Source organism: Plecotus auritus (assembly GCF_963455305.1).
Source record: "Plecotus auritus genome assembly, chromosome: 11".
NCBI lineage: Eukaryota > Metazoa > Chordata > Mammalia > Chiroptera > Vespertilionidae > Plecotus > Plecotus auritus.
Window position 1 is genome coordinate 14,921,050 of NC_137777.1, and position 12,219 is coordinate 14,933,268.

Consider the following 12,219-nt stretch of genomic DNA (forward strand, 5'->3'; position numbering starts at 1 on the left):
AGAGAAAGGAGCCAGGCAGCTCCTTCCATCGCCCACACTGAGATCTTCAGCACTTCAGCCAGTCCTTCACCCACACACAAGTCAAGGACATTCAAGTTTAGCCCCATGAACCCCGAAGAGCCGTGAGTGCTTGGGGGACCCATCCCACTTCAAGATGAATGACATTTCAACATTAGTATTGTTCTGAGAGTGGCTTTCTAACCCTAAGGAGGGCCTCTGGAGACCATGTCTGTGTACGGTTCTCATGGCAACCAAACGACTATGACATCCTGAGAGGGTGGTGAGGTCACAGAACACAAGCTTTAAAGTAAGTGAAGCATGTGAGCCTCATTTATTTTTAAAAGAAACTTCTGAGAAGAGCTTAGAACAATTTTTTTCCCCCGAGTGCCATTTCCCAAAGGTACTCACAGAACAATAAGGTGTGACTGTAATGGCTGCACTGAGTTGTCTTTTGGACAGTGTTAGAAGGGACATAAAGAAGGTGGACAGAGAACTGAGGCAATTGAGATGCATCGACGAGCTCAGCACACGATGCCTGTGCGACTTATATATGCACCCGTACTGCTGTTGTGACTTGCACCCGTACCCGTACTGCCTGTGCTATTCGAAGCGCTCACGATCCTGCGGCCTGTGCGATCTCTACCCTTGTTGCCTGTGTGACGTCAAGCTTTACTGTCTCCGACCATCCCTCAGAAGTTTGGAGAGGAAAGCCATTAGAGCCATAGAAGATGAAAAGAGAGAGCTTGCCAAGTAAAGGAACTTTTCAGGATTTTTATAGTTGGTATATTAGCCTTATAAGTTAGAGTAAGGGTGGGGGGAATGGAACCATCGATACTTGAACGGAGATGAAGAGGGTTCAAGAGAATGCCTCTTGGTGGCTTAGCAAAGATTTAAGAAAAGAAGAGGAAAAGGGTCTGTGATGGGAATTAGGAGATTCTCAAAAGACGGTGTAATGATGTCAATTGGCAGGGGTGTTGTTGGTTTATAGCAGGAGTGCCAACATGATAAATAATATGGCTTTAATGAGGGAGAGAAGCAGGAGGTGTCATTAAAAAGCTATTGGAGGCAGTGAACCACACATTTTTTTCTGGTTATGAATAAAGTGATTTGAGTGTATTTGGATTTATAGAAATGACTCCAGGAGAAGTAATAATAATTGATCAAATCCTTAATGTCTGCCAGAGGCTTTAAGAGCAAATTGAACAATAGAGGCATTTTCTGGGTGTTGTCTGAGAACCTTTCTCTCATCCCCCAACTTCAGACAAAGACTTAAAATTCATCTGGAGTTCGCTCTATTATGTTGGCCTCTCCCTCCAACTCTAGTAAAGGTTGTGCAAATGAACTACAGAACCGAGAGTCTCCGCTTTCAGAGCAGAGCTGAAAAGGTTTCATTAATTGAATTGGGTAATTTTAAAAGTGATTTAAAATTTTTTCTGTTTGATTACATTTTCTTTTTTCGTCTGTAGAAGATTTCCTTTTGCACATATGCTGTCTATTCTGTTACAGTTGTTGAAAAAACTGCTTGAAAGCCCAGTCCCCTGGTGAAATAAATTCTGGTCCATCCATACATTGAAATGATAATGTAGATGTAAAAAGGATTGATGAGGCATTTTAGGTATTGTTGTATTAAGTGAAAAAAGCAAGGTACAAAAAAACTATTTAATATGCTGTTTTTTAAGGATGTGCACAAGTAGATGATAGATATTTTTGTTGAACTATACTTGATATATACCATTGTGTAAGTTTAAGGTGTACAACATGGTAATTTGTGACATTCGTATATTGTAATATGGTTGCCATTGTAGCGATAATTAGCACCTCTATCACATAACGTAATTATCATTTCTTTTTAATGGTTGAAATAATTAAGTTCTAGTCCCTTAGCAAGTGTGATGATTATAATACAATATTCTTGTCTATATTCCTATACTGTACTAATGTTAGAGCTAATGTTAGATCACTAGAACTTATTTACATTGCAAGTTTGTATCTTTAAACAGCATTGTCCTATCCTGATAGTTAATTAATAGATTAGATAGATAGATAGATAGATAAGGAGATAGGGAGACAGGGAGTGAGTGAGACCCTTGACAACAGTGACAGTGATGTTTCACTGGAAAGGGTAACAAGGCAATTATTGTCCATGTCATCAGTCACCAAAGGTTAGGAACAAGCCTGCCTTCATAGTGGAGGATGGGGTTATTGCCTATAAACTCATCTACACTCAATTTGAACCACTTTTTATTTTCACTCCTTAGAGTATCAAGTTACAATAAGCATGCACCTTGAACCAGAGGTTCTTTTGTAATATTTGATCTGTGTCCACTCTTCCTCTCCCTCTGAATACTTGATGACCTTGGATTCACGTTCTTTCTGCCTGTGGCCCCTGGCCGTCCCTCCTCTCCAGACTCTGCGGGTGAGAATGCCTCTGTTCTTTATCATCTGGGCACCCTCCGCCTCCAGGAGGCCCTACTTCTTGAATTAAACTTCAAGCTTAATTCTCAGCAGAGTGGTTTGTGCACAAGGTTTGTGATACTTTCCCTGACAATGTCCGGATTTTTGCTCATTTTTTCTGTGCCTGCGGCAGTACGTGAAGCTGGTGATGTCTTTACATTAATTCCCAGATCTCTAAACTGCTAGATCCATTTTAGAAGTGACCTCAGACTTGCCCTCTGTGTCTCCTCGCAGCCCCTTTCCTTCCAGAACATTCATACCATCCTAGGCTCTAACAGCTCAACATTTCACTATTCTAAATATTCAATTTTCCTCAATGTGGATGAAAATTTCAAACTCTAGCCCCAATCCCCGAGGACTGTCACTGTTAATATTTTTTCTTCCAGTGAAATGCCTCTTTTTTGCTTACATCTCAGCTAACGCCCAATCCGTGACTAAACAGATCCAGAAATATTAGCTTGATTCAACGTTTAAAAACAGTTTTCGGTGTGGAACATTGCCCGAGGCTTTTTGAGTTTAGCAATCATATTCATGACCTTTTGCTCCTTAAAAAAACGCCAGCTGTTTGGTTAGGTAGGACGTGTCCCGTCAGATGCCACGTTGTGTTGTCCAGAAGGTTCTTTGCCGACCCGGAAAGTAAGATTCCGTGGTCTGCGGTGGCCACGGCCTCACTGGCATAGAGTTTCTGTGCGGGAGTCCGCCGGCTCCTTCAGCAACTGATGGGAAGAGTTTGCTGATGGTTGAATTGCCCCCCGGAGTTTCTTGAGCATTCCTGAGTGTAGCTACGTGATGGATGTGTGTGCCTGCATATTTGTGTGCGTGTGGGTAGAAACTGGGGATGGAAGGCCCGATCATTCCCTTTGTTTACTGAGCAGCTGCTTCAGGAGGCACGTCGGCGGTGTCTTCCTCAGTAGAGACCCAAGCAAGTACTCTTGTTTCTTTAGCTTCTTGGGTATTCGCTTTTCCCCACCAAATTAACGCCTGCACAGCAAGCACACACTAGCTGCTCCCCTGACCTTCCTTCCTCTCCTGGACTTACAAGGACTGAAGTCCCTGAATTTGATTTCCTTTGTAAGAAGCTGTGCCGCCAACCCGACTTGGTTTGCACCTCAGTCACCGCCACACTTTGTGGGCTCTCTGGCCTCTGTACTCCCGTGGGAGAAACCAACAATAGCCAGCTGCCACGCACCCCTGCCCTTCGGCGTTTGCTACCTAATTAATGAGGCCCTGTTGCCGCTCTGCTCCTGGCAGCAGTCTTTATGGACAAAGGAACCTCGATTTGCAGCCACCCCTTAGGGGGGCGGTGGCCTCACCCCCTGCAGCCTTTGCTGACACCTGGAAACTGGTCCTGAGGTTGCGCGTCGCTCCACTCAGCACTGTGGTCGGCCTGAGTCTCAGCAAAAAATTCCCTTGAAGATCCCCACACAAGGGGCACCCCGTCTTCTGTGAACCTCACACATCTGCCTTCTCATTTCTTTTCTGGTTCGCCCCTTCGCACTCTGAGAACGGGGTTTTCACGGAATCACTCTTACTCTTGAGGCTGATGACAGCCATCTCTCATGCAGGGCCTGGCCCAGTTCTAAGCCCTCAGGGAAACCTTTTCATCTCCCACCCCCACCCCGTTCCTTGACTCAGAAGCTATGGCCTAGTTAAAGGGGAGAAGAGAACCCTGGCGGGGGAAAGACTGGCTTTCCTCGGTGGGAAGGAAGGAATCTCTATCTCCTCTTACCCACAAGTCTCAGAGCCCGGTCACCCCAAGAGGGCAGGAGCAGGAGCTGCTGTCCATCTAGGCCAAGTGTGTGTCCGCTATTCGGTTTGACCTCGTTTAATGACACAGGACGTGGGGTTTGATCACGTAAAACCTCAGGTTTGGGGAAAGTCTGAAGAAGGTGGGGCCTGGTAACAGACTTACCCTTTAAGAGTGAAAACTGCCCCTCGACCTTCCACTTTGTTTCATCCTTGTTCCATCTCTCAGATCATGAAACAGACTTCACAGCCATGTCCTTGATCGCCAGGAGGTGGGCGATCCGGGACTTGAAGCCAGGTGTGCCTCGTCTGGGCAGTGGTTCTCAAAGAGTGGTCTCTGGGCCAGCAGGGAGCACCACCTGGAACTGGTTAGAAATGCAAATTCTCGGCTCCTCCGGCAGGCCTGCTGAGTCAGCACTCCGGGGGTGGGGCCAAGCCACCTGTTTCCACCAGCTCTGTGGCGGATGCACCTGCATCGGGCGACTCTGCTCCTGCCGATGGCATCGTTCTTCAGTACCAACCAAAATCTGGAGAAGAGAGACAGGGCTGGAAAAGAAGGGAAGAGGGAGAAGAAAGAAGAGAAAGGGAAAACATGTTGGAAAAGAGGAATCTGGTTTAATAGGTCCTAAAGGGCTCTAAATTAGGAGAAAAAGCAAAGTACTTCAAGGATCACTAGAGAAAGGCCTACTTCCCTTGGCTCTTGGGTAAAGAGAGGCACATATTTATTGATTTCAGAGAGGAAGGGAGAGGAAGAGAGAGAGAAAAAAACATCAATGATGAGAGAATCATTGATGGGCTGCCTCCCGCATGCCCCCTCCTGAGGATCGAGCCTGCAACCCGGGCAGGTGCCCTTGACTGCAGTCGAACCTGGGACCCCTCAGTCCGTAGGCCAACACTCTGTCCACTAAGCCAAACCAGCTAGGGCCAGATAGGCCTTTTTGACATCTTTGTTACTTTATTCATCACCAGGCTTCACCTCGGTTCCATCTTTGTGCAGACGGCTGGCTGTGTAGCTCATGGTTGCAGTGGGCCGTATGTGTCACGTTCAGGAGCTGGGTTGTACGTTCAGGTGAAATTCAGCTTCCGCAGGGAGAAGAGTGGCAGACATAGACACTGGCTGTCCGCTCGCTTCACCCCAGCTTTCCAGAGGCTTCTGCAACAAACCGAAGGGGCCAGTTCCCCCGTTTGTTGTGGCTAAGCTCCACCTCATGACGAGTATAGGAGGCAATCCCCCCGGAGCCACGGAAAATCCCGTGTGGGGTGATGAGGACACCTCTAGGCAGCAGTCAAGTTGAGAGTCTGATGAGTAAAATGTGGCTCTGGCAGTTTCTCCTGAACCCACACATCCTCGCTGTTAGCCTCTCACCTAGGAACAAAAGGAAGAAAAACCTGACCGTGTCAAGACGTTTTAGGCAACTTTCTGAAGATCCACATTGGAGAGACTCCTGTGCAGCTGCTGCAGGGACAAAGGAGACCGAGTGAAGGGAACAGAGGCAAGGTCGAGTCGAAGCAATAAAATACATGAGATTGTACCCGAAGATGCAGGGTGCTAAGAGGAGGAGATGGATCTTGGAGTCCGCTGTGGCTTGTAGATCTGGCTCCCAGATCCACCTCCTGCACAGGGCCTGGGGCTTAGGTGAAATCAGTCGTGGCAGCAGCCAGGTCTAGCAGTCCTGCTTGGGGTCCCTGGCCATTCTTTGTGAGGCCCAGCCCTGCCTTCATCGTGGGCCTTGATGTTTCTTATCTCCAGCTGGAAGGTCTGAGCTGAACAGAAGAGCTTGGCTCTCGGTCCACACCCACCCAGGGAGGTTCTTGGAGGCCTGGGGCACTCGTCTGCTCTGTGCTCCACTCTTGGTTTGGGCTGCTGGGGCTTCAAGCCTGTGCTCCATCCGCAGAGGCATGGAGCACCTTTGAGTGCTGCTCTCTGCCCATCCAGGGAGAGAGAATGCTTTTTCTCCTGCTGTTCTCACAGGAATGCGTACAGATTTCAAAGGCAGTCCGATTCTCTTCCTTTCCTCTGAGTATGGCCTATGGGTACCTTGGCACACCCAGGGCATGAAAGACATCTGGGCCCCACACCACCCCCCAGGGGTGGAAATGGAGCCGAATGACTGTCCCAGTCCTCTGGGTGCCTTGCATAAGTTTTCTGTCAGCCTCAACATCTTCTAGGACAGTATTCTATTAGACCATTTTGGAATTAGCCACTAAGCACCCTGGTTTATAACTGTCAGTACAAGGGCTCACATTGTTAAACCAATCATGTTAGGGCTTATCAAGTGAAAAATGCGGATTCGAAGCCATATGTATAGCATGATTTCATAATAGCACACACAAAACTATATCTCTATGCAGAAATAGATACACACACACACACACACACACACACACACACACACACACACGGAAAGTCTAACCCCAAATGTTAAATGTTATATAGGATTATAAGCATTTAAAAAAAATACCATCTTTTTGCATGTCTGTAGTTCCTGAGTTTTCTACAATGAACTTGCCTAACTTGTGTAACAAAAAGAAGTGTGTAAACAAAATCCGGCATAAAAAGCAAGAATTTAAAATATATCTCAAACCAATAGCTCCATCATTGAGTCCAGACGCCTCCAACTGGAGGAAGTTCTAGGAATGCCACACACCAAGGCCTTCCTTTGGAGACGGAGATGCAAGGGTTGCCAGGGGCAGCTCTTAGAACACAGACTGTCTTCGCATTCAGGGATAAAAGACCATTTCGGAGCCCTGAGCTGTCTTTGGAAGGACTGGGCAGTTAGAAAATGGACCCAAGCAGGCCAGAGTCTGAACGCTCATAACCTTGCCATTAACAGGCCTGAATATGAATCCAGACTCTGCCATTCACCACCTTTCCCTTCTCCTCGTCTGTAAAGCGGTGATAATTACATCTGCAATAAAGGGTTATTGTGAAGATTAAACAAAACAATGCCTTCACCAAGTTAGCACTTTCCATGGTACATTGGGGGAGAAGGGAAGGGGAGAGACAAAACCCAACATCTTCATCACGTGCCAAGCACTGTTATAAATGCTTTTTATTCATTAACTAATTTAAGCCTCACAACAACCCCAGAAGTAGGTCCCAGAGTGAAGATGAGGAAACTGAGGCACAGATTCAGGAACTTGTCCATGTGGCAGAGCCAAGATTTGGACCTAAACAGGTTGCGGGACTTGCGCTCGTATGCACTTCACTTGACTACCTCTTATGTATCGTAAGTGATTGATTAGTGTGAACTGTTGTTGTTGTTTTATTATTCAGGATTTATGCACCGGAGCAGCAATAAGGCAGCTTTATAGGAACTACAGAGATCTGCTCCAAGGGCCACAAGCAGGGGTATTTACCAAGCAGCTTGGTGTTGGGAAGAGAAAAACCTTGATGTGTAGTGTTTACCAATTTCCATGGTGTAAAGATTCTCACCGTGATATATTTCAAGCTGCCAGCATGAAGTCACTGGATGAGGAGGTGGTAGGATCCAGCACACAGCTCCCTGCAAGGTGACTTCCCTGCTGGGGCCAGCCATCCACAGTCTGGAGCAGCCTCAGGCAGGAGGAGACGGAGGCGGGCCCTAGCATCCTGCCTTGTCATTTGTTGATGGCGTGTTGAGGCTGGGTCTCTGTGATGGCCCAGTGGTGGCACCAGTCCTGTGGACAAGCAGGGCTGAATTGTTAGGCTGACAGCCATCATTATAAACCGTATCTTATTGGTTGGATCCTGTTAAAAAAAACATAATAGTAATAATAATGATGATCATGGTGATAATTAAGCAGGTTTACAATGTGCCAAGTACAATTTTAGGCAAAATACCTAATTTCATTGAACCAATGCTATGATGTAGGTACTGTTGTTATTTTCATTTACAGATGAGGAAACTGAGGCACAGAGAGGGTGAGGAACCCACCCAAGTTTCCTTAACTACTAAAAGGAGGAGCTGGGATTTAAACACAAAAGAAATATCTGGAAGGCCGAGCACCTAACTGTTGTTAACAGAGGTTTACCTATGCGGAGTGTCATTTACATGGGAGGCCTTTTGTTGTTGACTTTATACACTTCCGTAAAGTTTGATTTTTTCATACTGACCGGTGTTTACTTTTGCTACTTCAAAAAACGGAGCTCAAAACAGTGCTTCTCGAGCTGAGTTCTGAGATTTTTCTCTCACCCGTTCCCCTTTCTCCACTGCAGACTGAGAAGAACCACCAACAGGATTCTGGCCTCCTCTTGCTGTAGCAGTAACATTTTAGGATCGGTGAACGTGTGCGGCTTTGAACCCGATCAGGTCAAGGTTCGCGTGAAGGACGGAAAGGTGTGTGTGTCGGCGGAGCGGGAGAACAGGTATGACTGCCTTGGGTCGAAGAAGTACAGCTACATGAACATCTGCAAAGAGTTCAGCTTGCCCCCGTGCGTGGACGAGAAGGACGTGACCTACTCCTACGGGCTCGGCAGCTGCGTCAAGATCGAGTCTCCGTGCTACCCCTGCACGTCTCCCTGCAGCCCCTGCAACCCCTGTAACCCCTGCAACCCCTGCAACCCCTGCAGCCCCTGCAGCCCCTGCGACCCCTGCAACCCCTGCTACCCCTGCGGCAGCCGCTTCTCCTGTAGGAAGATGATTCTGTAAAGTGTAGGAGCCATGACTTAGGTTAGGTAGTTACTCCAGCCAGGCAGCTCTTCCAGTGTTTCTCTTCCCCTTCCTAGGCCCCTGTTACTCCAGGACATAGGGAACTGAATACATAAGTGCAAATCGCTGGTGTCCTGTGCAAGTCTTTGGGTTCCACCCGTGCAGGAGCCCTGCCCGGTGAGAGGGCCTGGGAGGAATTCATGGGTGGGAATGGGAGAGTGAGTGAGGTCTGCCCTCCTGTGTCCATCTCGACACCCAACTGCTGCCAAGTTCCAGGAAAAGATACTCTTGATGGGCAAACCCAGACACTGTGTTTCTTTTTTATTATTAGTTTTTTTTTATTGATTCAGAGAGGAAGGGCGAGGGAGAGAGAGATAGAAACATCAATGATGAGAGAGAATCATTGATTGGCTTCCCCCTGCATGCTCCCTACTGGGGATCGAGCCTGCAACCAGGCCTATGCCCTTAACCGGAATCGAACCTGGGACCCTTCAGTCCGCAGGCCGACGCTCTATCCACTGAGCCAAACCGGCCAGGGCTCAGACACTGTGTGTCCAAATGGTGCCAGGAAATGACCCAGCCCAGAAACCACACTGTGAAAGCAGACGCAGGCTAGGGTGAAGGCAAGTGCTTTTTCGAAGCTGCTGCAGTGGGGAGCACTGGAGAGAGGGGGACCCCCAGGCAAACGGTGGTCGGCCTTTTTATGGGACAACCATGGGAGGAGAAACGCGTGTCCACTGACCAAGGGTGGGGCGTATGCAGCTTGTCGTTTCTCCGCTTGCCCAGGACCTGGGGCATGGCCACCTCCGGCTCAGGGTGGTTTGCAACAGCCTCAGGTGGATTTATTTCAACTCTCTGTCTGGCTCAATTCCTGAAACTCCTTTCCAGGCACAGAAGTCTCGTTCGGAGTTCCGGAGTGGAATGTCCAGCTTTCACAAAATGACAGTGTAGTCCACCTGAACCGGGGTCCTCGGGGGCTGGCCCGGGAGCCACTCTTGATGCCAAGACAGAACTAAGTGGAGAGGAGGAAGGAGATGATGGGGGTGGGGGAGGCCAGAGTGAGGGCACAGGCCGGCATCAGGCCTGACTCTTAAGGGAACATTAACCCTCGCGTTTGCACAGTTTTCGTCTTTTCATCAGTCTCAGCTGCACAAGGGTTAGAGCAGTGGGGCAGCCTTGGCTGCATTGTGAGAGTCACTTGGGGAGTTTAAAAATATGGATGCCAGGCTGAAGAAGAAGAAGAAGAAGAAGAAGAAGAAGAAGAAGAAGAAGAAGAAGAAGAAGAAGAAGAAGAAGAGGAAGAAGAAGAAGGAGGAGAAGAAGAAGAACAAGGAGAAGGAGAAGGAGAAGGAGAAGGAGGAGAAGGAGAAGGAGAAGGAGAAGGAGAAGGAGAAGGAGAAGGAGAAGGAGAAGAAGGAGAAGAAGAAGAAGAAGAAGAAGAAGAAGAAGAAGAAGAAGAAGAAGAAGAAGAAGAACAACAACAACAACAACAACAACAACAACAAGGAGAAGGAGAAGGAGAAGGAGAAGGAGGAGAAGGAGAAGGAGAAGGAGAAGGAGAAGAAGAAGAAGAAGAAGAAGAAGAAGAAGAAGAAGAAGAAGAAGAAGAAGAAGACCTTACAAAGAAAAAAGTGTTTTAAAACAGAAAAAGGAAAAATACCGATGCCTGGGTCCCATCTCCGGAGACTCTGATGTAATAGATTTGAAGTGCACCCTGGGCCCCAACACGTTTAAAAGCCTCCCCAGGTGATCCAAACATGCCGCTGGGGTTGAGAAACTCTGCGTGGGATCTTAAAGCTCTCCTCGCCCTTTTTCTTTAAAAGCTTCCTTCAAGTTCAAGGATATTGATGGTGATAGCAGACCTATTTTGCTTTCATTCGAGGGAAGTAATGGGCCTCTAACATAGGTGGTGAATAAAAACATTGAACATTTCAAAAAACGATCACCTAGCAACCAGGCATACATGAATATGCTTGGGTGTACCAAATTCTAGAATTACCCTTGTAAGTGTCTTGCCGCATTTTGATTCCATGTTCATAAATATTCCAGTTTCTAAGTTACTTTTGAAAACGCTTTTGAGAACATTTCACCGTGTGGAATGAATGGCTTCCCACTGGGGTCTTGAACCAGCATCATCCCAGGGCACGCCTGCTTCATTCTCTTATTCACCCACTGACCTGCTCACCCTCCTGTTAGCCCAGCAACTCATTCATCCAACCTGCCCTTTCGAAGGCCAGAGGCTGTGCTCTGCGGCAGCGATGGAGACAGAAAAATACCCTTTTCACAAACGCCTCAGATTAAACTTGAGGAGGACTACTGTGGAGGGGTTGAGGGAGGAGGGAGTTGCAAAGAAACTGAATTTACCCGGGCTAGGAGAGGCCAGAGGGGCCCTCCAGACAGGCCTTGGGCATGGCTATGGAATGCACTGTTGACGTCACTGCTTTGCAGGGCACCTCAGGGAAGCCACAGGCCTAGCATCAGCTCAGCGCCTGGCCTGCGAGGGCAGATGGTCTGAGTCCACTCACCACCCTCCCAGGAAAGACTTGATATAAAGGCAAGTGTTTCATCTACCGAGCACCTGCTGTAGGCGAAGCACAGTGCCGGGAGCTGTTGTCAACAAGAAGTACCGTTCCAGGAGCTTCTCGCAGTGAAGGCGAGACTAGCACCTGGGATATGATTGTCAGGCACTTGGCAATTAAATGGTGTGGTTGGATGTTGTGGTCCCAGCATCAGAGAATGTGCGTGGGGGGTGAAGCAAGCCAGAGGCGGCAGAACCTGGGGGCAGGTCCTTCTGAGTCCCCGAGGAAAGTCCGAACGCAGGGCTGATTCCATGAACTAACTGCGTTCCTGAGGAGGGGAGAGGGTGGGTACCAGGGAGGAGAAAGAAGAAATACTTGCTGTTTCCAAAATTGTCTTTCGCTGGTTCGGTGGAGCGCTGGGCTCGGACAGCTCTGCGATGGCCTTGAATGTGTTTGCTGATCTGAGTCCACGTGAGTCCAAATGCCATCCTCCATCTGCCAGGGTAGGAGACAGAATGGGGAAACTGAGACATGGTGGCTCTGGATCGGCAGAGGCAAGGCCAATTGGAACAGAGGGTACCTGAGAGATGAGGGAGGCTCTGAGCTGCTTCACTGTTCAGCAAGTTTTAATAACTGAACATATAAATTAATATACCACCTTCTAATAAACATGATTAGTAAATATTGTAGAATTAAGGTTGGAGATGAAGATAATTATACTTCCCAGTGAACACAGAATACATTCTAGAGCTGAAGAGCTGTTTAATAGTATCCTATATAATAAAAGGTTAATTTGCAAATCAACCGAACGGCGAAACGACCTATCGCTATGATGCTCACTGACCACCAGGGGGCCGATGCTCAATGCA

The 12,219-nt window shown here is 47.9% G+C and overlaps 1 protein-coding gene across 1 annotated transcript; it reads left to right on the plus strand.

Moving 5' to 3' along the window:
• Positions 1–430: 430 nt before the first annotated feature.
• ODF1 (outer dense fiber of sperm tails 1) lies at positions 431–8,831 on the plus strand (the record flags this gene model as incomplete). The annotated part of the gene is made up of 2 exons (XM_080646291.1): positions 431–750; positions 8,399–8,831. 2 exons carry the CDS (start codon positions 431–433, stop codon positions 8,829–8,831), a joined length of 753 nt encoding a protein of 250 aa, XP_080502417.1.
• Between the last annotated feature and the right edge of the window lie 3,388 nt (positions 8,832–12,219).